Raw genomic sequence first — 27101 nt, forward strand, 5'->3', positions numbered from 1 at the left:
AAATCAAAAGAAGAGCCAAAGGCGTTTCTATTCCCAATTTATAAAATGTTAAAAAAATTAAAATAAAAAAATTCTAAAAAATGCTGAATATTGACTAGGATTAAAGGAAATCAATAAAGGATAAAAGGGCAGACAACGTGCTGTTTCATAAAAAGGCAGGTTATCTACTTAATTCATGCAAGAACTCACTATATGATGAAGCTTAAGGGGGCAAGGGAGAAAATGCAGCCAATGCAAACAAGTTGAAGCAAGTAAATTAGGGCACTCATTACTTAAATAATCAGCCTAGTGGCTAAACGCAGATTTTATAATTATTTATGCTTTCACAAGTTCCTTGGTGGGTTAATGTTAGTTGAGCTCTATACTTGAGTGCCTTGTATAGCAAGGGGTTGTGCTTTGCTCTGGTGATGATGAGGGCTCACCTCTGAATAGGATAAATAGGGATTAAGTTGATTCAATCTGTCTGGCAGCCACAACATCAAGATCCTTAAGTATACCAGGTTCAAAGAACCACTTGAGGTCTCCAAGCACAAAAAGTTCTTAAAATACTTAGTGCAAATGTCTTTGATCAGCTGAGGGAATTAAAAAGTATGTAAATAGTATCTTCTTAGTTATATTCTCATCCAGGAACCTTCAACCTCTTCCTCCCAATCCAATGTGAAAGCCTTTGCTTTTATGACTAACATTCAACTAAAGATAGTTTTCAAATGAAGGACTACTATACAGAACTTTCAAAGCTAATTTTTCATATGCTGTGGAAGTATGAAAATAAAGCAATGAAATTTTGTGTACTATGTATTTTGTTTGTCCTTGAAAGGAAAATGTCTCATACGGGTAACATTAAACATTTTGACTTTATGACTATGGGTTTGATTCAATGCCTGTTAAGTTAGAGGAAAGAAGTGGTGGGTACCGGAGCAGGCTGTTTGAAGTCAGAGAAAATGTTTCAAATGTTTGTGTGTTACAGTTTATAATTTATTGTGCTCATTTATAGTATTTCATTTCAACCCCCTAGGTGGCCTGATGAGTGGGGACCTCACAACCGGTGCAGGCACCAGTGCAGGTAAAGAGAAAAGAATTTACATTTATTTTTCTAAGTGAATAAAGGACTTCCTTCAAAGGTGGAGTCCTAAAATAGCTTCCTATTGGAGGTGGGATATTAGAAACTGACAGGCATGGGTTTAATTCCTCTAGATGGGTTGTGGGGAGTTGATACCTGTGCTTTTCCTAATAGCAACAACAGTGTCAAAAATCTTGCACCTCAACAAATTCCACAGGAACAAATGTCTGGTCTCCTTCACATCAGCCATTCTGTAAAAACCTCTGGGTCCATTGCACAGCTCTGTTGGGGCAAAACTCCCACTGGAGTCAGTGTCAGAAGCTCAGATGCTTTTTAAGTCACCAGGAGTTTTTCTATTGACTTTAGTGGAACTGGAGTTTAATTTTATGAGTTTAAGCTTGAGTAAAGATTTCAATATTGAGTCACTCATTGGACTTCAATGTACTAAGCACAGATTTGATTTCAAGCCCCTGCTCTAAGATCATTCTTAGTAGGCAAAATGTGTTAGCACTTACTTAAATAATCAGTAATTAACTTAAGCTTAGTTTTATGTATTTGCTTAAGTGTTTTTATACACAACAGGGAAAGCATTTTCAAAATATCCAGGGAGAAAAAAAGATTAGCCCGTTTAGTCCGAGAACTAACGAGAGCTGTACTTTCAAAGGTCCACGTTAACAAACAAAGCGATGTTGTCAGAGTAGTTCCCTTTGCTCAGTAAACTCAGTGGTTTGTTAGCAATGTCAGCAATGTTGCATTATGACAAAAAACAATGGCAAGATTACTTGTGCAGTTTGAGAAGTAAACACATATGTTCAAAGAAAACAAGCTGAGTGGCAAAACATGGAGCACATCCAATTTTACTGGGTTAACTGCTCTCAGAGAGCTATGTGGAAAAGTAATTAGAAGATACATTTTGTGCACTATAAATGAAGACTGATATATGTGGCAATTCCAACATTGTCTTTTAAAATTACTTATTAAGAAATTTTGGATATAGTGATTTTTCTCTCTCTTAGTCCTCCACAGCCTGCATTAGGACACACACACACCCTTTTATCTTCATGCATAGATAAGTAACATGTTTGCATGATGCGTTTGTAGTAAAATTGAAACTGCATAGCACTGTATCAGAAAGGCACTTTAAATGCATGATAAAGCTTTGAGGGGTCATTTTATATTAATTTAGGAGTAGGCAAGGTGACCACAGGAACTTTGCTCTTCGTCTCCTTTGTTCTCAAAAAAAAGAGAAAGCATGATAGAAAATTACAGTTTTCTTCATTATCTCTCGTTAGCCTGCAAAACACAGATAAAGGAAGAATCTTTCTGACAGTGTTCGCATTTCATCCTACTTATAAGCTCGGATAGAAACTTCAGGAACAACGATGGGACTGGGATAGGAATTGATCACCCTATTAAGGGGCTCCCTCTCCTGGCTCGTTTAGAAGTATCATTGCCTCATTATTAGTCTGCCATTCCTTTAAACAGATGCTGGAAAGCAGTTAGTCAAAGCACTGTTTTCTTTCAAAAGAGGTGCATGCTAAAATTAGAGTTCAACTACACATGCATTTGTCTTAATAATCCTTGTGCTTAATAAAATCTGTATATCAATACACCAGCTGAAGATTTATATTCCTTGTAAATAATTTTTTTCCCTTGGAAATGTATTAAAAACATATATAAGCATAGGAAGACAGATAGATTGATTATTTACCCACACGCTAAGGATTTGTATTTCCGGTGCACAGTGTTATGCATTAAGCTCTCAAGCAGTGTAACTTTGGAGTAGGCAATTGATTTGAGGGGCGTATATGAGAGGGACATTGCTAGGAATGCATCATAAATATTTAATCATGTGAATAGTCTTTGTTCTTTATCTGGCAATAAGAGCTTTAAACACCATTAAAGAAGTGTTTTCTAAATCTTTTCAGTGCAGAACAGTAGGAAGAATTTGATACAGGGCTGAAGGAAGATGAAAAGGTCACTCTAAGGTTGAATCCTCTTAGTTGCATCATTCCACAATGTCACTGTTTTGGACAGTCCTCTTTCTTTAGGGTGCAGAAGAATAAGCTTCAAAAGTTCTCTTTGTTCATCATTTTTTCACAAGAAACAGAGATCTCTGTGTTTTCTTCTGTTTGGCATCTTAGAAGCTGGTAGCATGATCTTGTGGTTTAATCTGTTGGGTTCATATTTCTGGCCAAATTGGAACATTATGAATTTGCATTTTTCTGCAGTGTCCAAAAATAGCATATATTCAAAATAATATACTCCAAGAAGAAGAGTCTAAACAGTTTCATTTCTGCCATTATAAAATGAAACTACTAACACCCGGCCTCAGTTTCTGTATGACTTCAACAAATTCTATTACAACAAATTTCATTATGACCGCAATATCAGAAATGGAAAAAGATTAGTTAAGCCTGTGTTTTGAGAAGTATATTATTTCATTGGTTTGGATTATTTCAAGCAATAACACTAGAATCATCCATAGTTCACCTTGGGAGACAACCCAGGTCATAAATAGAACCTTTAAAAAGCTGACTACTTTATTATCTTACACAACTAATTACCATCACTAGTATTTTTAAGTTAAACCAAGGTTATTTCAGGTTTGTTAGAGTAAATATGTTCTTGGCCAAACACTGATTGAATAGTTTCTGTCATTTGATAATAGCAACTGCCAACAAAATCAGAGTGAATTTCACATTTAGTACCATTGCTAAATTATAAATACAACAAAGTCTTTGGCATTATTCTCTCAAACCAGAGAGTTTTGATTGATAGAGAGAACAAGAACATTTTGGACCCAAATTGGCATGCTCTAAACCCCTTCTAGCTTACCCTGTAACTATTATGAAGACTAAAGATATGGTACCTATTTACATTACAGGTTGCATGAAGTTCTTTTAATTTTTACAGAGTGTAGTCTTTAACAAAACCACTTAACAGTAACTTGACCAGAAATAAATAGTGTCTATGAAGTTTTAGTGCTGTAAATTATCTGAACTCAATTTTTATTTAGTGACTCATTATTTATGTTGAATTTTAGATAAAAGATTAAAACTTTTAAAATATTTCAAAAGTTTTAAAGTAGAGCAGTATCTTTATTTGCATCTGTACTTCAAGCTTTGATTTTCAAGCTGTGTTGTTTTTAGATTGAGTTCTCTTTTTCATTTTTATATGGTTTTCAGATTAAGACATTTTGTATTTTATAACTTTTTCATTTGAATGGAATGAGCCCATATATATAAACAGGATTTCTATATGCTTAAAACACCTGTAAAAATTACAATCAAAGGAAAAATTCCATCTCAAGTTTTAAATACAGGATGGTATAATAAAAGATATACTTGTTTTAATTGCTCATTTCTGTAATTTCTTTGTTTCCATATTTGATTTCTGTACTGCCTCCATGTTAGCAATAATATTAAACTAAAGGAGCAAGTTATTCAATAGTACTTGGGGCTCTACAAATGCTGCCAGAGGAACTAAGAGCTTGCTGGTTTTGAATCCAGCATCTCTAAACTACCTTTAAACCTGTTCTTAAAAATCATTAGAATCTGCGAAGATCAGCAGTGGATTCTAAAAAACTCATCCCATGTCTTTTTAATAACTTAATCCTGTATTTACCTATAAATTAGCAGCTGTTCATTTCCTTCTGGAAGTTAGCCACAAGCTAACAATTGCCTTCTCATCTTTTGAGGACTGAGATCCTGAAGTGTCAACCAGTATCATAATTTTCTTGTGCTTTCCTTCTCTTTTTTATTTTTCTTTGTCATGTACTGACTGTGGGTGAAGATAGTATATGTTCTACTAGTATTTCAAGCCACATAGGAATATATATAATAGTAGTGGGTTTTAATTTATAAGCCATAGGGATAAAGGTAGTCTTCTCAAAAAAGAGTGGTTTATTAAAAAGAAGCAATCTGTCCAAATAAACCAACCAGCAGCACCAAAAATAAGGAAGGGTTTCAAAGGCATCTAGTTGTATTAATGTCTTTTGAAACTACAAATATAAATAAGCAAACTAATATTAAAAAATATAAAAAATTAAAAGATCGCATAAATATTCTCCACTGTGCCCTGAAATCATTCTTTGCATACTCAAGATAATTCTTGGGCTACACATGTGGAATATGTTAAACAAGTGAGCTTGTAACAGTGATTCACAAACCACAATTTATAGGCAACCTCTTAGGACCAGGTTTGCCAGGGAGAGCGTAAGTTATTACCCTTCGCTTATTACTTGGTGAGTGCAGTAGCCCACAGACCTCTGATCCAAGGAGTGGGCAAAATGTGGTACAGAAGTATAGTAAACAATAGTTCCTGTCCAAGGACATCTACAGTCCAAAAGAAAGAACACGCAGTCATTCATAACAGAGTTTGTGATGCAATAGTGCTAAATCCAAACAATAAGAATTCATAAATTGGCAGGTTGACTTAAAACCATGGAGGGGGATAAGAAATGAAAAACTAACAGCTCTCTTAGTCTCTTTTTCCACTTGTATTATGCCATTAAGTGTTCCTTTTCCAAGTTTTCCTCCATATAAGGGCGATACATATATATATATATATGTATATTTATACACTCTTCTTTTTCTTCAGTGTTTCTTCGTTGTTTTAAGGGGAGTACCTACAGCTGGGAGATTTTGTTAAAGTGGGAAAAACACTAGAAACTGTTTGACAGGTCTAATACACACTATGAAGGAAATCGTCTAGCAAACAGTACCTGAATTTCGTATCTATGTAGGCAGTCAACACAAGCTTTTCCAAATTTAACTCCTATTTATGCCCTAAGCAGCTGATCTGTTTCATACAGCTTATTCAGGTTCTTTTGATTCATCTGAAAATCACATCAATGAAACCGTGAGAATCAGTCTGAAAGGATAGATGCTGCTGTCCATATAAAAATGAAAAATAATCTTGCAATGGGTGTCATATGCAAAGGCTGAATGTGTGTATCTTTAGTTAACTCACATGACCTCTTTCCAATAAAGAGATCCACAAAAGCTCATTCACAGTAGACATCAAAGAAAATCTGAAAAATTGACCTTTATTAGGTTTCCACCAGTTGTGTAAGTGTTGACTGAATAATTTATTTAGTTATTTTCTGTCTCTTCATCTCTCTAATCAACAGTGTCTCAATATTTGTATTTATGAAAAGATGGCTTGAAAGGACATGTAATGAACAATTGAGTTGTGCAAATTGGTTCTTTGTAAGTGGGATTTTAAAGACAGGCATGAATGACTGCCTTTATGACAAGAAGTTTCAAATGTTCCTCAAGACTACTTTGCATTCTTTAGATGAAATCTTTTTCCTAGTGAAGTCTGGGGGAATTTTATGCTTTCTTTCAACAAAAAGGGATTTCACTGTTTTTTCTGTCTGTGCATTCTTGCTCACTAAGACACCACACTGTCTTCTGTTGCATACTGCAATCCGTACTCATGTTCAAAATCAGAAAATATGAGGCCTTGTAAATTAGCAAACATCTGGAATCCATGCCTGTCCTGAGTCCTGAAAGAGACAGTTGATGCTTCCCAGGTCTGAAATGCAGTTACAGCTTTGCTGTGAGGAAGAAAGCAAGCAATACTTTTAACCTCTTGAAGCTGTAACTGCAGCCACACATGGAAGCTCCTGATAGTATTAAATTAACATGACCACTGCCCTTTAACACGATTCCCCAATTAAGATAAATTCCATTTATTTTCCAAATCTCTTCCAAGCTGACTTTTCTTATGTTAACAGTTGGATCAGTCTCCCAGAAATAAAAGCAGGGATAGGTTAGTTACTAATCTTTCCTTTGCATCTCTTTAAATTGCAAACCAAATATAAGTATCATTATCTATGTGCAAAACACTGTATTTCCTCCTTCATATGTTCTAATAACCGTGGTAAGTTAAAAATGTAAGTGTATATATTTTGCATTTAATATATATGGTCCTAAAACTTCCCTTGAATTTAATTTTAAATTATGCATCCTTCATTTTTCAATAACTATGCATTTAACAAAAAAATCAACATTTAACTTTATCTATATGTTTATGAAAAAAATTGTTAACAACTATTTCTGAAATTTCTTTGCAGAAGCAAGGAAGTACATTTTCAAATAAAGTGTTCTGTCTTGCTTCTTGTCTTGGAGAGTTTTTCATTGAAAAAGTGTTTTCCTCAAAATCATAACTGATTTTAAACAGACCAAAAAAAGAATTGTTTGTCATCAGCAAATAATTTGTTAAAAGCAGATGACTGACAAAGCCTTATGGCTTGATGCTGAAAGAGGGTCGATTTAGTCTAGGTATTAGGAAGAAATTCTTGACTGTGAGAATGGCAAGGCACCGGCACAGGCTGCCTAGAGAAGTTGTGATTGTCCCATCCCTGGAAGTGTTCAAGGCCAAGCTGGATGGGGCTTTGAGCAACTTGGTATAATCAAAGGTGTCCCTACCCATAGGAGGGGGTTGGAACTAGATGATGTTTGAGGTTCCTTCCAACGCAAACCATTCTGTGATTCTATGATATGATTTGTCAAAGGCTCTCACTCAGGCTGTCAGAAGAGGTAAGTCCTTTACTCTTCTCAGGCTTGTATTTTTCTCCTATGTATCTTCAGAAAAGATTACATTATTCAGCAATACAGTTTTCTTTCTAACATAAGTCACATTCTGGGGGCTTTTTTCCAATTCTTGTACTGCTGGAACAATCCATATTCAAAAGAAAGGAAAAATAGTTCGTTGCATAAACAGGAGCATCTTTTCAACTAGCATACTTATAAGAGGGCAGCTAACTCCTGAAAACATGTTTTGTAGAGGGATTTAATCTCAGATATAATTTGTGCACCAGTTAAGAGATCAGGCCTATGCTAATTCCTCAAGATTGTCAGAAAAGCTGTAATGCAAGCTAGGTTTCAGATGACTGTGGAAAACCACCCTCAATATTTGGTGTTGACCTCTCCTACTAGACAACCTCTGTGTGGAAGATCAGTGCATTCCTAGTGCAGAGCATGGGCTAACCTTTGGAAATAATGGACAGTCAATGAGGAGGGAGCACTACACAAGGTCACTACACGCTGTACTGTGCCAGCTTCTCATGGTAGCAGCTACGCCAGTGGCAGAGGCAGGGTAGTTGTTTTACCATGGTAAGACACTTTTAAATGAGTGTCTGGTCCCTGACATTTCGATTGGACCTTACAAATTTGTAACACAAGAATATATTCCTGTTGCTCATTGTGCAGTGGCCATGTGTTTGAACTACAGACATGTAATGTTTATAAAGTACAAAACTGAAGACCACTATGTAATTGCCTTAAGTGATTATTCTTAGTAATTACAGCTTACTTAGTGTGCTGATGAATTTTCAAGCCAAACAAGATAACATCAAATATATGTGTTCTGAGATGAGCATACCTATTAATAAATAACCAAGTTAGAACAAAATAATACTGTGGAAGTGGAAATAAATTAATCAGTACAATCAGAAGTAAAGATAATGGAATGATAGTGTTTCTGCATGAAAGCTGTGTGATCTGAGATTCCTGAAAAGAGATGCCGTTCAAGAATTATGACAGCAAAGTGTAACATGGTATGATAGGACATTATAAGTGTATTGACAATAGTAATCGCACTGCAAGACTGAGGAAACAGGACCTAGAATTGGATCATCTATTGCTCAGTTTTCTTTGTTGAGGAAATAAAAGGAAAGAATAAGGATGATCACCCTTGAAGAAGAAAGAGCATTCCTCCTTCTCTCAGTGCCAGAGACCCTCAAGGCCAGTGACATACACCCCTATTCCAGAGGCTGCAAGGAAGGAGTCCAGCAGCATGCTGCAATATCTGCCTGCTGCTTGGGAAGACTAATTGCAATGAGAAATGTTTTGAGGAGTTGCACACAGTTTCTTGTGTGGGTAGCCACAAGCTAATTTGAGAGAGTCAGGTGCCACATTTACATTTATTTTATTGAGATATGAACTCCTAAAGTGGGAGAATACTTTAGAAACATTTAAATATGGCTCTTATTATACCAATAAGATGTAATCACAGTGTCGGTGGTCAGGTTACCTTACCGTGTACTTGCTAAAGCAGTTGAATCACTAATATAGTATTTGCATGAAGTGTAATGGTCTGTGATGCACAGGTCAGGTTTCTGTTTTCATGGTCTGTTACCTTACATACAAACAAACACCTATTTCTCCATTTGGCTGAAAAATCATCTCTGATTTCGAGCCTCCTAGATTCATGGCATATCCTTAGATTTTCAGAAATGTATTTTCCAATATGTTTGCATTGTCAAGTAGCCAAAGAGCATCTCTTTACTTTCAGCATCTGCCTGAGAAGCATCATGTCTGTCCTGAAGGAAATCTGAGCCTAGTTGCTGCAGTATGGGATACATGTGCCCTTTTGCAGCAATAGTTACATGCACCAGCAAATACTCCACATACACTAGCTTGTAAGGATGTTGCAACTTTTACATTCACTAGCCCATAGGTGAGAAATAATTTTGACTACATCATCCATGTTCACAGTTCATGAAGGTAGCTGACAGTACTCAATATGAAGATTTGATGAGGAGGGCTGGATTAGAAGTCTTACATGTGGAACATGTAATGCGACCAGGACACACGGGCGTCTGGGACCTGCTGGAGGCCTGAACAGTGGAGGCTCCTGGGTGTGCAGAACTGGGCTTTGCAGACCCAGACGAGGCATCAGGCACCTCAATGGGAATGGTCCAGGATGTCAGCCCATGGATAGGCCCCTGGTGAGGTCAACCATTAGACTCTTTAGAGGACAATTAATGGCACTAAATACATTTAGCAGTGAGATGCCTGCTGTCTCAATACATAGCATCTGAGCCTAAGTACATGAAACCAGCAAAGGGACAAAGCAAAACTGAAAATTTTGACCCACAGAACAGAGTAGTCACTTGCTTCATAATACAATGCAAATATAAGCAGATTGTACATAATTTTCCTTGGGAAATTTGAAGAAGCTGTTTACCTCCACTGCAGTGAAAGCACTGGAGGTTTGCGTGATTTCCAAAATGAGAAGTTTGCCAGAAACGTGAAATGGATACACAGTGTGACCTTTAGCTTTGTGCAGTCTCAGTGCAGGTGGCCATGTACACCTAAATTACCTACGGTATTGGGAATATTTTAGTGGTTCCCAAGTGCTGTCTTTTTTTCCCACACTGGGTGGCTGTAGTGCCATTAGAACCCTTTACATCTCTTTAGATTTAAAGATACAGAAGTTCCCACTGACAGTTACACAACCTGCATGGCAACAATAAGTGACAATAGAGACAGCTTAGTCTTACATTGCTGTAGAAATCTCTACCTTCTTAGGTACATTATTTGTAAATGTTTAGCTCTAAATCTAACAAAGAGTTGTTGAGATAGTTTTCTCCTCATTCTTCTCCATTTTTTCAAATGTCTATGTGTTCTCCAAACTGTCGTCCTGTTTCAGCCCAAAAAGCATCTGACACTTCAAAGGATGCTTGAGAATTCTTGCACACAGTAATTAGGTTTTATATATGACATCTTTCTTGAGTTGGCTCCCCATAATTCATTAAAGCCCATTAATTCAGTGTTTCGGGAATGGGCAGCTACTTTAACATGAAGATTTTCTTTTTTCCTGGCTGAACATAGCTGGAGATTGGTTTTCTTCTCCCACTTGCAGTTAGTAGATGCTGTGTACTGTGAAATGACTAGTAGGTGACATGTGAGTAAGAACCTTCAATTATCTCTATTTAAAATTATGTTTAGATGAACACCAGTACAGCTTCCTAGCATTAGTGCTTTGTTGTTAGTATCTCTTTTGAGTGGCAAACCGTAGCCTGTTCCAACAGTGTGTATGCATTAAAAAAAAAAACCAACCACGTAAGATGTAAGAGAGGAAAGGAAACCTGTCATTCCCTTTGAATTACAATAAGGAACAATTGCTATTCCTCCAGAAAGTGGGAAAATGAGCAGAGTGAGGAGTGCAAAACTGGGTATAAATTTAGCAAAATTTCTATTGCTGCATTGATTCTTTCATATACACATATATTTTGAATTTGTGGCATAGTTTGTTCTCATGTTTATGTATTATTTCATACCTAACATTCTTTTTAGGAGGCTTGGTAGTCAATCATAATGACATATATATGGGATGTGTGTTTAACATAACCCAGTAAGGAGCAGAAATCCTCCATGAAATCAAATGTGCATATTCACCTTGGAAAAATTATGAAAATTTTCAAAAGAGCATGCACTTGTTGGAAACTTGAAATGAGCATTAATATTTTTTAAAACTCTTTCAAGAATTTTTTTTTGCCCTATTAAAATTGATGGGAGTTAGGCATCCCAGTTTCCTAAAGATCTTGTAAATTCTCAACCCATATGGTCAGTGAAAAGTGCTAGAGTAAATGAAAGAGATTAAAGAAATGACATATAAATTCTGTGTCTTGTTCTTCATTCTTCTAGGATTGCCATAGAGGATTTTTAATTCAGTATATTTTTTATCTTTGACATCACAATTTTAAAAAAAAATAGAAGTAGGAAAGTGACAGTTTCAGAAGTTAAAGAAATCAAAATAACAAAATTTTTCCAATTTTTCAAGGCTTAAAGACTTTGAATTATTATGCTGTTTAGGAAAATGGATATGGAAATAAATTATTCTTTCAACATTTGTGTTCCCTTAAAATATGGAAAGCTTCCTGCCTTAAATGCTCAGTACAGAATTATTGCCCTAACTCTGACAATATGAAGAATTGCAGCCACTTTGCAACCCCTGTAACACCAATGACAAAAACTGCTTGTAAGGTACCGGTGTTACTTTGCTCTCTGTCCTGTCCTGAATAAACTTTTGCCCTTCTGGCATCCTTAAATTCTTAAAATATGGAAGTGACCATTTAAGACAGTATTATGTGAATTTGTAACACAGTTAAAATTACAGTTTTCCATGAGTAAATAATTATTTTTGAATAATTCTTCTTGATTGAATAACTACTGGTGCACAAAAAACACTGTTTTGGATGTTTTTAAAAAGTGATATTAAAGGGATTAATCATGCAGTTTGTATTTGGACAGAATTCCTTCTGAAGTCAGTGGCATTTGTGCCTAAATGCAGAATGTGGGAACATGCCCAATAAGAGCAGTCTATGTTCAGAAGGCATTTGTCTTTATAGTCTGCCATTAGTCCAAATACAAAGTCTAGCACTGCATTTCATAACGTGTGCTGCTCCACCAGCTCTCTCTAGAAACAAGCTCTTTTCCATGTAAAATATTTTTATTCTTTCAAATCAGTATAACAAACAATACAAGGAAAAATAATTTTCTCTGAAAACTTACTGAGTTGAAAATGCTGTAAATTTACGAATTCTGACATATGCCCTTTAAAACTTGTGCATCTACTGTTTTTATTTTCATTATGTATTGCAAAATATATTAATAATTTTTTCAATGTTCTATTCCAGAAAAAAATATGGCTTTTAACCAAATAAAAATATACAGCCAGCTTGCTCTAAAATCCATCTGGTTTTCATTTTCTTATAATCTATAATCAGGAAATTCATTGATACATGACATAATTCTTGCAGTTTCAAGTGGTTAGTGGAATGTGATGTTCTGCATACAGTCACATCTAAGTTGATAATTGTCCAGGCAGAGTGTAATTTTAAATTATAGCATCAAGGAAGGTTTAATTTGCGTATTAGAAGTCTTATACATTTTTTTTTCCTCTGAATGTAAATAGAGCCATTCTTTTTGGTGGGTTTATCTGAACGTGGGACAGCTGCTTCAGGGCAGGACACAGCTCTTTTGAGTTGAAAGAGTGCAGTTTAAAGAGCTGGTTTGAATGCAGACCCTTCTTAACTGTAAACCGCATGCATGTATTCATCATTGATTTTCAAATGATGGGTTTCTGTATCACTGGTTTAAGGTCCACAGTCTTAGATTCCTTTTCATTATGCCAAAAGAATAACAATTTGGTGGCTAGAAAGAGGAATGGTTATTATATGGGTCCAAAATGCTAGCTGGCATAATATGCCATGAAAAGCAGAAGTCTGGTGGTAAAGAGAAGATTGCAGTAGTTGTTACTTAGAATTTGATGTTATTAAAATATAAATGTAAGAAATGTTATCACTGTTCAAGCTATTTTACATCAGTAGATAAATAATATAATGGTCAGATGACAGTTTCTAAAGAGTAAAGTTTTATACAGAAGCATTCTTTATGTATAACAGTATATTATATTAAGTAAACCTAATGTAGAAAATGGGGATTCTTTCTTGTAAGGAGTTTTATTCTCCAAAAATCATGAGAAACAAAGAGAGAGTACAGTGCATTCTGTTTTGCTGGAGGTCTTAGGTTCTATTTTGTAGAACAGAAAAAAAATTACACTGCTGCTTCCAACAGCTTCATTGTCACTCTCTGAACAAATCCTTGTCATACAACAGATTTCATGAGCAGTTTTATGTCCTCTTGGTAAAAGTATCTCCTGTATGAAACCAGCACCAGGGAAAGTCTCCTTTTTCTTCAGTTTCTTGTGTTGATCACTTCTCCACACATTACTTTTTCAGTATTCAGCTTGTAAAAGATGAACTTTTAAAAGGCACTGTGGTTTCCAGGAGAAAATACTGTTGTATAGTCAAAATGCCCCTTCTAATTTCACCACCTCTAATAACACATAGCATTAATTGGAGCACAATAGTTAGCAAATCCATGCTGAGAGCAACTGTTCATTAAAAAAAAAAGTGTACTGACACAAAATGGAAATTCTTGATGTTGTTCTGCTGGTTTAGCTTGATAAGTGTAAAATACATTTCATTAACTCATTTTGTCTTGCTAACTAAGATATTAAGGAAATAAACAAGAAGATTATGTATGAAAAATATTTTAAGACAAAATCTCTGAAGTGGTCTGAGTGCTGTTAAGTTTTCATCTTTTTGCAAAGGCTTGGGAGATCATGATGATAAAAAGCATGAGGATAAACAAGCCAGGTCAGTCCAGTAACTAGAAGTGCCTCACAAATATAGAAGTTGAGCACTTACTGATAATTTTCATGTGTCCTAAGGCTAGTGTGCACAGTTCAGGGTCTTCCAGAGCCTGCAGTAGTGATTTTGTATTTAATAGCCTTTGACAGATTTTATTTCCATGGATTTACTGATCTGATAAATACAATTAGCTGATGTGCTTGAGGATTAAAAACACAATTTAATCTCAGTTATGCTTGGACACACTTCATTATCCTAACTAGAAGAGCAAATCACTCTCATGTACTGTCATTTTTATGCCCACCTCATAGACATTATCAAATTTAGTTCCATAATGCATTTAAGTCCTTTAGGGTTGTAAACCCTATTTCATATGTGGAAAAAAAAAAGTCATTTAGTTATGTAGTCTTCACTGACTTTGGGACTACAAAGGAAATTTGAAGGTTAGTATTTCTGACCCACAGGGCTCTGCCACACTCACTAGCTTATCTTCCCAAACAAATTCTAGGTTGTCTGTTGCAGCTTGCAAACTAAACAAAAGCTGAGTACAGAACAGAAAGTTTTCCCTAGTATTTCCCAGGTTTCCTTCATACTACCCATGAAAGTTTTCTCTTTCCATACTAGTTTTCATGCTATTCCTATATATGACCAGACAGTTTCTGTACTTCTGTTGAGACTGTGCAGACAGATCTCAAGGTTACACTAATAAGTCAGCTTTTCCCCAGAATTTGTGTGGGTAAGAGGTGAAATCATGTGGATGAAATAGAAAGGTCTCATTTTTAGTGGAATGGTAGGTCAGTAACCTTATGGATATACAGTTCTCTGTAGTATATGGTGAAAGAAGAAAATCCTTTTCTGAAAAAGGCAAATGAAGCATTTTCTTGGCAGATTTGCTCCTGTGGCCTGCAGAAAGAGAGATGAAGATGAAAGATACAGTGGTATATTCCAAATAAGGTTATGATCTTGCTCTCATTGACTTTAGTGTTGACAGAATCAGGTCCAAAAAGTGTGGTGAAAAAGAGCCAAAAGCATTTACAAATCTTTTTAGTCCTCCCCCTGCCTTTTCTGGAAATTATAGCCTTGCTATAAACATCCTTTGTTTAAAAGAAAAACGAAGTCATGACCAGCAAAGGGCTGAGACAGGCAAGGCACAATCCCAATCCTCTGTTGTTGTCAAGAAAACCTGGAATAGCTTAGACATTTTTTAAGCCCTTAAATTATCGGACTTTCCTGATTCTTGTGTAAGGCAGATGTCAGATGTTGGCTGCTGCAAAGGCACAGTATATTGTGCTATATACCACAGTGCTGTAAAAAGAGTAGTATAATCAAGTGAATTTCAGCATATCACTGAGATGCCAGCAACCATGAGAGAAAGCATTTTAAGACCAGTTGTTGCAAATATGGCGAGTGTTGTATTTTCCTGTAAAGATATGTATATACCGTGATTTTTTAATTTCATATTTTTAGTGTTAAGGCTTAAGAAATACAGTGGAGTTTGTGAAACTTCTCTCTCAGTCTTTTTTTTCTTTATTTTATTTTCCTTTTGTACCTAAACAGGAAATGGATATGGCAATCCCCGCAACTCACCAGGTCTGCTGGTCTCACCTGGCAACTTGAACAAGAATATGCAAGCAAAATCTCCGCCTCCAATGAATTTGGGAATGAACAACCGTAAACCAGATCTCCGTGTGCTTATTCCACCTGGCAGCAAGAACACCATGCCATCAGTGGTAATGGATTTTCAAAGCTTTTCTTTTTATCTCCTCCAGAGTTAGGAATTTCAAGACTTGTTCAAGCACCTAAATTCTTGTTTGCTTGCTCTTTCTGTCTAACCTTAAAGCTTGACATAGAGCTGAGGATGTAAGCTGAGCCACTTTGATTGCTTTTTTGAAGTCACATTTACATCCTCCTTTTTTATGTTGAGTTGCAAAATAGGAACTATGTCCTACAGTCTTTTTCCTAGTAGCTGAAAGAGCCTTTCCTGGATTTGTTATAAAGGCTGAATTTAGCCCTGAGTATTCCAAACCTATTACGATTTTCTTAAATATTTAGCCACACAGACTCTCAACATATTGGCATATTAACTGCAAATAAATTAGTTTGACCTCTATCACTCTGAGCTCCAAATTTTGTCATGATAAGAAGTAGTAAATAGAGCAAGATTAAAAGGAGCATGAAATTTCTGTATCTTCTGCCAAGAGAAGTTTAGGCAAGCTATTATGTTAGTACATTGAATTGGGAAGGTGTCATTTGCATGTCTTGTAGTTCCCTTCCAAAAGTCAGTTATTGGTTGCAAGTAAATATTTTATGAGTGATTTAACTTTAAAAGTGAGCTTAATTTGAAAAGGATCTTGTTAGTAGATTTAAGTGACATTATAAATGCAGCTTTCCGTTATGCAACAGACACTTAAAAAAACTTCCAAGTTGGCTACTTCGGCTTGATGAAAAATAAATTAATCATCAAACTAAACCCCCCCATAAATGCAATGCTGCCTTCTAAGAGGATAATTAATAAATAGCCCTACAGGGCAATACTCAAAGTCAGCTAAGGCAGTGACAAGCTGTCTGCATCAGATGATTTATTTCAAGTTCCTTAAAACTGGTATTTTCCAAAGGATTCTGTGAATGGTTGGGTATAGCAAGAGAGTCTGCAGCCACTGGGGCTGTGGAAGAAATAATGAATTCATAGAGAAAGTCTAGTGCTGAAAACTGGATAGATTGTCTCCACAATTGAGGCAAACATCCCATTAGAAGGACAAATAAGGGATCAGTGAGGTGATGTTTTTCCAAACTATGTTCAGAATGTGTTTAATTTGCTGCCCCTATCAGATTAAACTATTCCCAAAACTAGGAATCTGCATCCTGGTAAATATTTATATTTGCTAATTTTTAACACTCCTTTCCTATGCAATCAGTCCGAGGATGTTGATCTGCTTCTGGTAAGTGGTAATGATGTTCATCTTAATAACAAGGGAAAGAAAATCAGTTATTTTTAATTATGTAGGTGAAGTGTTGGTTGAAATAGAATGGAAATGCTGCCTTAAAAACTATGTTGTAAGGAAAAAGGTCATCATAATTTTTTTAATATAGCAATATAGAAGGCCAGGTATAGTTGTTGACATACTCATATTATGCATGCTAGATTTAAGCTTGCTTATTTATGGTGCTTTAAGAGCATGTAAACTTGTGTTGTTGAAGATGGTGCAGCCTTACGACATTTTTTTTCGGTGGCTCTCTAGTCATTTTATCCTGCCACTCACACAATTAGAGTTCTCTAGTGTAATTTTTACAGTGCAACATCTAGTGCCTTGGAGTTAAAGATAAGTGTGTAACTGCTGTGCTACCTAACAGCCTTGAAGTTTGTTTTATTGCACAAAAACGAAGTAGTCAGAGCACCATCTGCTGGTAAGAGTTCAGTGTTCAGCAATCTGGGGGTGCCCCTCACTCTCAAAATCCAGCGGACCTGGGTTTGGGGGTTTTCTTTCACCTTTTTGTTTTGCTTTGTCTTGTGGGTTTTGTTGTTGTTTCTGGTTGGGTTTTTTTCTGTTTCAGTGAAAAGGAATACAATGGGAATAGAGTTTACATATTTCATTAGTTTTTCACATGATCTGTTCTTCTACCCACAATAAAAGCAATCTTCCTAGTTCAGTTACCTAGGAGATACTGATGTAATGGGTTACTATGGTGACAGCTGGTCTCGTGAAGGCTTGTAAATGATAGGGTTGGCAGAGTTCATAAAAGCCACATGTTAAATGATTGATTTCTAGAAATTTGTGTCAGCCTGTATTTGTCATACATGAAACATACCCTGAAAGCAAATACACCCAACTGACTTAAAACTGGTAAATAACATGTTTATTTTACTTACTTTAAAAGAATCAAAGGATAAATAACTCCCAGTCTGCTCAGTCATTGGCTACTCCAGTGGTTTCCGTAGCAACTCCTACTCTACCAGGGCAAGGGATGGGAGGATACCCATCAGCCATCTCAACAACATATGGTACTGGTAAGTATGGGTGCAGGATGCAAAGGGTGGAGGGAGCAAGGTGCTGACAAGTGTCTATCTCAATACTAATGAATTAGCTAATGTTCCATGGGAGAAACTGAAAAATTCATAGCTGATTAGCTTTTACACTGCATTTGCTTATTCTGTTCCTGTGATTAACTTCAGACATATCTATTTAAAAGTTAACTGTCTTGTTTGAATAAAAAACTGATTTGATAGCTTTCTTTCACTGACTTTAATAAATAAAATGTAACTTAAAAGACAGTTCTTAATCTTCTTTGGGGGTAATTTCATGTAGTTGAGTGCACTGTTCTAAAGCCTAAGAGTAGTGGAAATAAGCATCTTCACTGTCTCCACACCAGAGTTCTGTAACTTCAGGGGCTTTCACATAGTTACCTCTGAGGAAGTAGAAATTTAGCCTCAAGAGTTCCTTTCCAGTTATGTCTTTGCTGCTGTGCAGAGCATGCTGACACAAAGATCCAGTGGTCTTAGAGAGACACATATTGTTCAGAAACAGGCTGCCTGCTGTGTTCTACAAGGAAGACTGTAACCAAAATACTATGTTTTTCAAGTCTTTCTGAGAGTGTATCTGTAGTTATGGTGGGCACACAGGCTAAGAATTCTTTGTATCTTCCAGACCCAGTAAAGCCCTGCTAAATTGCAGATTAATTATTAGTGCATTATTTGCTCCCAGGTTACTAAATTGAGGGAAGAGGAAGGTTTACATTTTCTGCTGCAACTTAATGTGATTGGTGTAATTAAAATTAAAAGGCTTATAAAGTGACATGAAAATTACTATGCTAGTTGTTGTTTAATTGCTTCCTCTTTAATTCTGTGTTAATTGTTGTCTTTCTGTTTTCAAATCTAGAATATTCTCTGAATAGTGCAGATATATCATCTCTCTCTGGGTTTAATACAGCCAGTGCTCTTCATCTTGGTTCTGTGACTGGCTGGCAACAGCAACACCTACATAACATGCCACCATCTGCCCTCAGTCAGTTGGGGTAAGCAGTGTAAATAATACTGGTTTACTTTTTATTACTTTAAATAGAATTTTATTTCACTACTAAAACCAGACTAAACACCTATATTGTGATGTTGCTGTATTTTCCTATTTATGCTTTTTATTTCCAGTTACTGTAGCACAAACATTTACAGTAAACTTGAAATTTTTCTAAATATTTTAAATCGGCTAGTAAAAGTTACATAATTATTTGACCTGAGATTAAGCCTTATCCTTATATAATAATCATACACTCCCTTCTGCTGAACTCTGACATTCAAATTTCAATTCTTTTGGTATGATTTTTATAAGAAAATAGTATAATTAGGCCTAAGAACTGTAAGCCCACAAAACTCATTGTGATGTGCCGGTGTTGAGGCAGACAGGTATCCCTGCCCTCTAGTGGCTAATTTATTCAAGTGTTGGAGGAACACTGCTCGATAATTTCACAATTTTTAAACGTGTAAAAATTCACACAGAGAAATCACTTAATGTATTCTTGAACAAGCAGCCTCTTGGCTTATTGAAGTGAACTGGTGTATGATTTTCAAAAATCCTGATACTTGCAGTTTCTACTGAGTAATACTGTAGACATGCACCAGTGTGGCAAGTGGCAAGTGTAGCCTAATGTATGGGTAGACATGTTAGAATTTTAAGTTTTAATTATCAAAATAGAAGTTCAAAACAGCTGGAGTGTGTTTATGAGGAGAAAATTAATTCACATGCATTTGAAAAGAATACACGCTTTTTTTTTCTGAAAAAGATATTGCACATATGAACTGCTTGGTTTTGGGGTATTCTTTGCAGTATGGTTGCCATAATTTGAGGTCCTATAAATCTGGTTTAAATTTCAAAATTCTCCTTCTAATTTATTTGACCATTTTTTGTAACTAATTTTGATGTTTTTAGCATGTACAGACAATTTGGGTTTTTAAGGACAACTACACAAGTATTTCAAAGGCAACAGTTTTTTTAAACCTCATTTCTATATAAATAAGTATATATAGATACTAATGTCATAAAACCGCACAACTGAAATAGTTGCTATACTAGAAGAAAAATAGTCTTAATAGCTTTCTTCTATACTTTTTTTTTTGAGTTAGCACTGTTTCTGGGGCAACATTCAGGCTAACCATACAACTAAAGGCACGAAGTCTCAAATACATTGAAAAGTCACGTTAGCTGTCAATGTATAAGCTTACAATAAACTGATTGTTTTCAGTGGCATACCAAAGAATGTAATAAGGCAATTTGGTTAACCAAAAAAAAAATTATACATTAAATCCTAAACTAACTACATGCCTTTTCAGATATGTCACACATTGTGATCTGTTTCTAATTCATATCACAGAATGTCAAAGTGTAATGGCTGTGGAATACATTCTGAGTTACTACTTTTATTATTATTCTTTCAGTGATTTGTAAATTAATTCAGCTATGAAAACTGCTTCACTGACAGTTCTGGAGAAGTCTTCTGTCTCTGCAGAAAATCATAAGCCTTTATTTTAGCTACTAAGTTCTACATGCAAAAGCACCCGTGCTAACTTTTAGATTATTTGAAAAACTTGGTATTATATAGAATATTCAGTCTATGTCAACCTGAGCTAGAATTTGGAGGAAAATTTAAAAAATCAAAATTATAGTCATCTTCAAATATTTGTGAAAATACATCTAGAAAGTTTTTGACAACACAAATCCCTGTGCTGAGTGAGGTCATACTTTGAAAAGATTTGGCAACTGTGAGATGTTTGTTGTTAACAGTAGGCTGTAAAACCCGTGAGAAAACAGTTATTGGAAGAGACATTTGGTTCTCCTTCAGGTTTTGTTTATCACCGAAGTCTAAAGATGAAAGCTAGCTCTGCTTCCTCAATGCACAACAGAAGAATGTGGTCAGTAATAGAATAGGATAGGGTTAGATTTATTAGCTTGCTCCAGATAAGTCCCCAACAATTTCAGCAGCACCAGCAGAACCATCTTAAACATAACTAGAGAAGATCTCTGCAACCTAGCTCTTAATTATTGATGTTGACTCTGCAGTTAGCAGCCACACTACTGCCAATGGACTTGAGGGCATGTACCTGAGGACATGGGAGTAGTTCAGTTTTCTTGTCTGCACAACTTTTGGCCTTTTGCTGAGCCAAGTAAACAGCATAACAGTGTAGAGCCTGTTTTGATATGACTGGGGCATTAAAACAAGTCAGACTTTTCAACTTTTTAGGTTAGAAAGGAAAATGGTTTTTTCATGGTCTTTTAACTGTGTCTACATCTGGAAAAAATACACACAAATTCTATTGAAAATCAGTACCTCCCAAAACTTTGGAATTTGGCTTGAATATTGCTGCAATGTCTCTTATAGAAAGGGTTACTGCTTATTTAACATGGACCAAAGAATCTAACAGAAGTAAATTGCTGATAACCAGAAGAGAAGTCCATTCCAAACTTTGACATAAATGACCTAAAATTTTCATGCACAAATATGTAATATGGAATATGATATCTTGCATCCCTATTTCACAGTCTAAGAGAGAATTTTTTCTTCTTAAAGTATTATCCACGGGTAAAATTTTTGCTTTCCTAAAATATGAATGCAAACATAGAAACAGTATTTGATCCCAAGAATCTTCAGTATAGATAATTGTTTACATAAGAGAAGTTTCTTCAGCATTCTACCCACCCAAACAAGAATTTATCCAAATTCATGCATACTGTTGACTTGTTCTGTAACCCTTATATAGCAAGATTTATTATTTAGCAACAATTACTTTCTATTAGATAATAACCGTAGCTCAGTATAGGCAAATATTCTCTATGAAACCATTTTATGGAAAAATTTAGATACATGATTTAATGAATTTGTATTGGATATTCCAATTCCCTTGTTTGGAATAAAAACCTCATATATTTCAGTCTGAGCCTTTTTTCTTATGCCACTGTTATAAATAAGATGTTCCAGTGATTCAGTTTCATGTTATTTGTTGTTTAGAAATTTCTTTTTTGAAAGTGTAAACCTTAATGTGTGAGAGCTAATCAAAATAACTTCCTGTGAAATTTCTTATTATGCTTCTACATTGACCAAAAAAATTATAAGAAGAAAAACTTTGCTTTTAACAGAAAATAAACAGTGGGGAGGGAGGAAGGTTGCACTGCTAGCAAGTCCAGAGTATCCTCTATTCTCCTACCTAAAGGCTATCACGTAACTAGAACTGCATAATTGAACTTTGATGTAAATTTTCAATGGTTCTTTACATGTATTTATGGGGAAAAGGTATATGAAGTGAGGAACTAAACTGATTTAGAGAAGTGAATGTGGGTATAAAACAAGAGGTATGTGAGGCTCTCTCTTCCTTCAATACACCACTGCCTTCCTCTAGAAAACCTACCTGGTGCATGTTCATGTCCTCCCTGATCACATACTCAGACCTGCACTACACTTCTACCTGTGCATGCTGAGCTTCCATACCAGCTGGAGATTTGAATAGATGGAAACACACACTGAACTGATCTCACTGGCATCAGTGAGGACCAAACCCTCTCCCAAGCTCATGGCACCCTGTCTTGCTCCCCATGCCTCACACAGCAGAGCCGTGTAGTTGTTACGTGTGAAACTCAGATGGGACCCAACATTTCTCCATGTGGCCATGGTAATCTAAATAAACATAACATTTTCGCTACACTGGCCTCAACAGGAACTGCTGTGTCAAATTAAAATATCTTCATTATCCCCATAAAATGAAATGTTATCATACAATATATGGAAAGAGATGACTACATCAGCATGAGTGGACTGCCTGGCACCTGTTGAGTGCATATAATTATATGCAATCTTCAAACTTTTGATGTCACTTCCTTTATTTTCTCAGTGGAATTTCCATATTCAAAACATGTTTGTTTTCCAGCAAATTTAGTGTAAGTTTCAAATGATGAAAACAGGGACCAAAATCACGTAATTATATGAAGCAACAGTGTAAAATATGCATTGCTACATGTAAGTGCAAACAGCTGTTTCTACACTCACATACACACATACAAGAAATTAAATCATTTTGTAGCAGACAGAATTCTCATTTTTTATTTATACACCTTCTATTCTAAGTTAGATATCAATCTTCTGTTTAGAATACAAGTCTAAAGACTGCATCTGAGCCTGGTTTTTTCACCATTCACATGTATGTGTAACAGTGGGATTTCCTTGTTAGTGACCATTTTAGCTTAGATGAGGTTCTCATTAAAATGTTCCAGAAAAATATGAAATAATGTAAATTATAGCCACCAAAAGGAGATATTAAAATTAGAAATAGTTTCATCAGAAAAAGACTATATTTAAAAACAAAAAAATGTGACTCAAAATAATTGTTACAATTTATTTATATTGTTTGAAACCTTAAATTTGAGTCCTGACATGCCAAAGTGGCTGCTTAACCATCTTAATTAAAAAACCCAACCAATCAAAAAATGCCAAACCAAAAAAAACCCTGTTCAAAATTCAAATCAACCTAAAGCATTTTTAAAAGTGCCTCAAACTTCTATTCCAGGTACTTATGTAACCTGTCAATGAAACACAAGAAATCTACAGAATTTCCATAGAGATACATTCTCCTACTCATTTCTGAAGCACTGTTAAAAAGGCAATATTGCAGTAGAGCAATACCAGCTGTATTTCATTGAAAACTGAGTTTATGTCTCTAGATTTGTTCCTTTGGGGGCTGTCACACAACAGAATGCAAATATGTTCCATGGGAACAAATTTGGCTGAATAGTTATTTTTACCTAGCATAGGTTTTTTAGTTGTCCCAAACTTTGCAAAGTGACATGTCATTTGCTCAGATCAAACACTTCCAAAACAAATTCCCAGGCTCCACCACCCTTTATTATAGAACTTTCGGGTTTAGCTATAAGCTTGGCATCTAAAATCATATGTAATTTTATCTTACATGCTAACCTGGCAGCCTGTTTATTCAGGTGAAGTCCTACCATCTCCTACGCAACTGAAAAATAAGGCCACTGAAAATGAAAAAAAAAAGAACACAAAAAAACCTGACATTAACAGGTCATTAAATCCTGACATTAACAGAATTTAAAGAAGTGTGGAATATTTCACTAAATTGGAATGGCAAAACCTTATATTTACAGTTTGTTATATGTATCAAATTAATATTTATAAAAGCAAAGGCAAAAAAAATTCTCTTGACAAAAAAGAAGGAAAAGCCCCTTCATTTGCTACTGTGAGGGCTGTTACTCATGAACTCCATATCTTATGCTGTATCTTACCCCTTACAGGGGTTCCTTGCAGATTTGGCACATTCACATGTATAGGAATGAAGGGTAGATAAAAGCAATTGAAGGTAGAACATCCTGCTTTCTCTTTTTTCTAACAAGATCCATTCATTGTTAAAGACTGCAGTAATTCGTGATAAAAGCAGCTGATATCACTCAATATTGAAGCCATATCATTGTATTTTAATTATGTCAGAAGAAAAAAGAAATCTATTTTGTCTTTATTCGAGGTTGTAGTAAATGTTGTTTAAGTAAAGTTGAACTCTCAGTTGATGAGATACCAGGAAAAGTGGAATATTTCAATAAATGAAAAGACCATATCTAAACTTAACTGTGTCTTCTACAAGCTTAAAAATTACTTCCAAATCACAGTGTTGCATCTTCTTGCATTAAAAATGTGCATATCCCTTTGGGCTTAGAGTCTTCTGAGGCCAAGTGGTCTGTTGCCTCTACTGCCTTCCCCTGTATAAGTAAATACTCACGAGTAGTAACCTTGAAAGTATTCTCTGGGGTTACACACTAACTTCAGCCTAGCAAATGGTCCCTGAAGTGCAACATAATGGGAACGGCATTTGAGAGCTCTATTTTAGTAATGAACAGTCAAGTTTTGCCAGGAGGTGGTGCTTTTGCACAAAATATTGTGCTGATTCAAGTGATTTTGTTCCTCCCATAGAGATAAAGCATGTTCACAGTATTCACTCTCCTCCCTGCCTGTTTCCTCTTTCCTCTGCCACTACCTGCCCACAAAAATTCACAGAAGACAAAAAATAAATAGATCTTTTAATAGTTATACAGATTGCCTTGAAAAAGTTTCAGCTTAGCAGTTTTTCTTGATGCTAGCAGCATCCTCTGAGCTTGGATCTCCTACAGGCAAACAGTATAGTCCTCTGACATCTTCCACTACTCTTCAGCTTCTCTTTGGTAGTTTATCCAGAAGTATTCTGGATTGAGTTATGGGTTCATAGATTTAAACTATAAAATCATATCTAAATCTTTGCCTGCCTGTGGTGTCTTATTAATGTCAATCCTAGGACCAGTAATTTCAGCTTTATTCTGAAAGCTATTAAATGTACCAGGCCAGATTTTTTTTTCTGTTTTGTATCTGAAGTCACATATCAAAATTAAGAGTAATAAAACTGATTGGGTGTGTTCAAACTAATTGGATTAATCCCAGCAGAAAGTCCATGTCTCCCCTGTCTCAGCCAGTGCATACACACACACAAGCATTAGTTATGCAGAAACCTGCGAGTGGTTCCAACCGTGCAAAGGCTCGCCTCCCAGAATTTATCGTGGCACTTGAATTACAAAAACAGGAGAGAGAGAGAGAGAGAGACTGAAAGTAAGACCTCCTTTCAAAGTGACGGCATGTTCCACTCAAACCAACCACATCTGTTGTGGTGGTGTCATCTCTTGGAATTTGTGGATTCTGCCCAGAAAACAGTCCCTGTCCTCTCTGTGTGCACTGGTCCTGTGCGAGCCTTTACACTGGTGTTTTGTGTGAGTGTTTGTGCATATCTGGGGGCTCCATGCCTCCTCCGTCGGTAACTGGGTTTCCTTTCCTCCTACAGAGCTTGCACTAGCACTCATTTATCTCAGAGTACAAATCTCTCCCTGCCTTCTACTCAAAGCCTCAACATCAAGTCAGAACCTGTTTCTCCTCCTAGAGATCGTACCACCACACCCTCGAGATACCCACAGCACACGCGCCATGAGGCGGGGAGATCTCCTGTTGACAGTTTGAGCAGCTGTAGCAGTTCCTATGATGGAAGTGACCGAGAAGATCACCGGAATGAATTCCACTCCCCCATTGGACTCACCAGACCTTCGCCGGACGAAAGGGAAAGCCCCTCTGTCAAGCGCATGCGGCTCTCTGAAGGATGGGCAACATGATAACATTATTACCTGTTAGTTGTTTTTTTTTCTTGCAGTGTGTGTGTGCTATACCTTAATAGGGGAGGGGGGGTCGATATGCATTATATGTGCCGTGTGTGGAAAAAAAAAGTCAGGTACTCTGTTTTGTAAAAGTACTTTTAAATTGCCTCAGTGATGCAGTATAAGGATAAACAGAAATGCTGAGATAAGCTTAGCACTTGAGTTGTACAACAGAACACTTGTACAAAATAGATTTTAAGGCTTCTTTTCACTGTTGTGCTCCCTTGCAAAATGTATGTTACAATAGATAGTGTCATGTTGCAGGTTCAACGTTATTTACATGTAAATAGACAAAAGGAAAACATTTGCCAGAAATGGCAGATCTTTACTGAGATATATTACTGCAACATATAGAAAATGTACAGATGTTTTGACAGACCCAGCAGTTGGGTGGCCGTGAGTTGATGCTAGAAAGACACTGAGTCACCCAACATACTGAAAATGCTCACAAACATGCAGGTATATCATTAGAGTATGGCACTCAGTTAGAAAGGATCAAAACATTTAAAGAGTACCATACTTGTAAAAATAATGACTTTGAGGGCTGATATATTTAATTTTTAAAATTCTGGGTCTGCATCACTTATTAAATAAAAAATGGTATAAAAATATGTACAATACATTTTGCTTATTTTCATATTAAAAAGTAAGACAGAGTTTGCAAAGCATTTGTGGCTTTTGTAGTTTCCTTAAGCCAAAATCTGTTCTTTTTTTCTTGATAGTCTCGCTAATCTTTTAAACAGTCCTGAAGAAACAAACTAAAAGGACTTTTTGTATAGAAAGCACTACCCTAAGCCTTGAGGAACTCCATGCTTTGCTAACCAAGATAACTGTTTTCTCTTTGCAGAAGTTTTGTTTTTGAAATGTGTATTTC

General features: G+C 35.9%; 1 protein-coding gene across 1 annotated transcript in view; it reads left to right on the forward strand.

Annotated features, from left to right (window-relative positions):
* MEF2C (myocyte enhancer factor 2C) overlaps positions 1-26861 on the forward strand; it is a gene marked incomplete at its 5' end in the record, with an annotated part of 60039 nt that extends 33178 nt beyond the window's left edge. Inside the window, 6 exons of the mRNA XM_009079210.1 lie at positions 1016-1063; positions 15570-15742; positions 16928-16951; positions 17889-18018; positions 18887-19022; positions 25864-26861. Of these exons, the coding sequence (XP_009077458.1) occupies positions 1016-1063; positions 15570-15742; positions 16928-16951; positions 17889-18018; positions 18887-19022; positions 25864-26185 (833 nt within the window). The remainder of the gene's footprint in view (positions 1-1015; positions 1064-15569; positions 15743-16927; positions 16952-17888; positions 18019-18886; positions 19023-25863) is intronic.
* Between the last annotated feature and the right edge of the window lie 240 nt (positions 26862-27101).

This window comes from Acanthisitta chloris, unplaced genomic scaffold (assembly GCF_000695815.1).
Source record: "Acanthisitta chloris isolate BGI_N310 unplaced genomic scaffold, ASM69581v1 scaffold4797, whole genome shotgun sequence".
NCBI classification, from domain to species: domain Eukaryota; kingdom Metazoa; phylum Chordata; class Aves; order Passeriformes; family Acanthisittidae; genus Acanthisitta; species Acanthisitta chloris.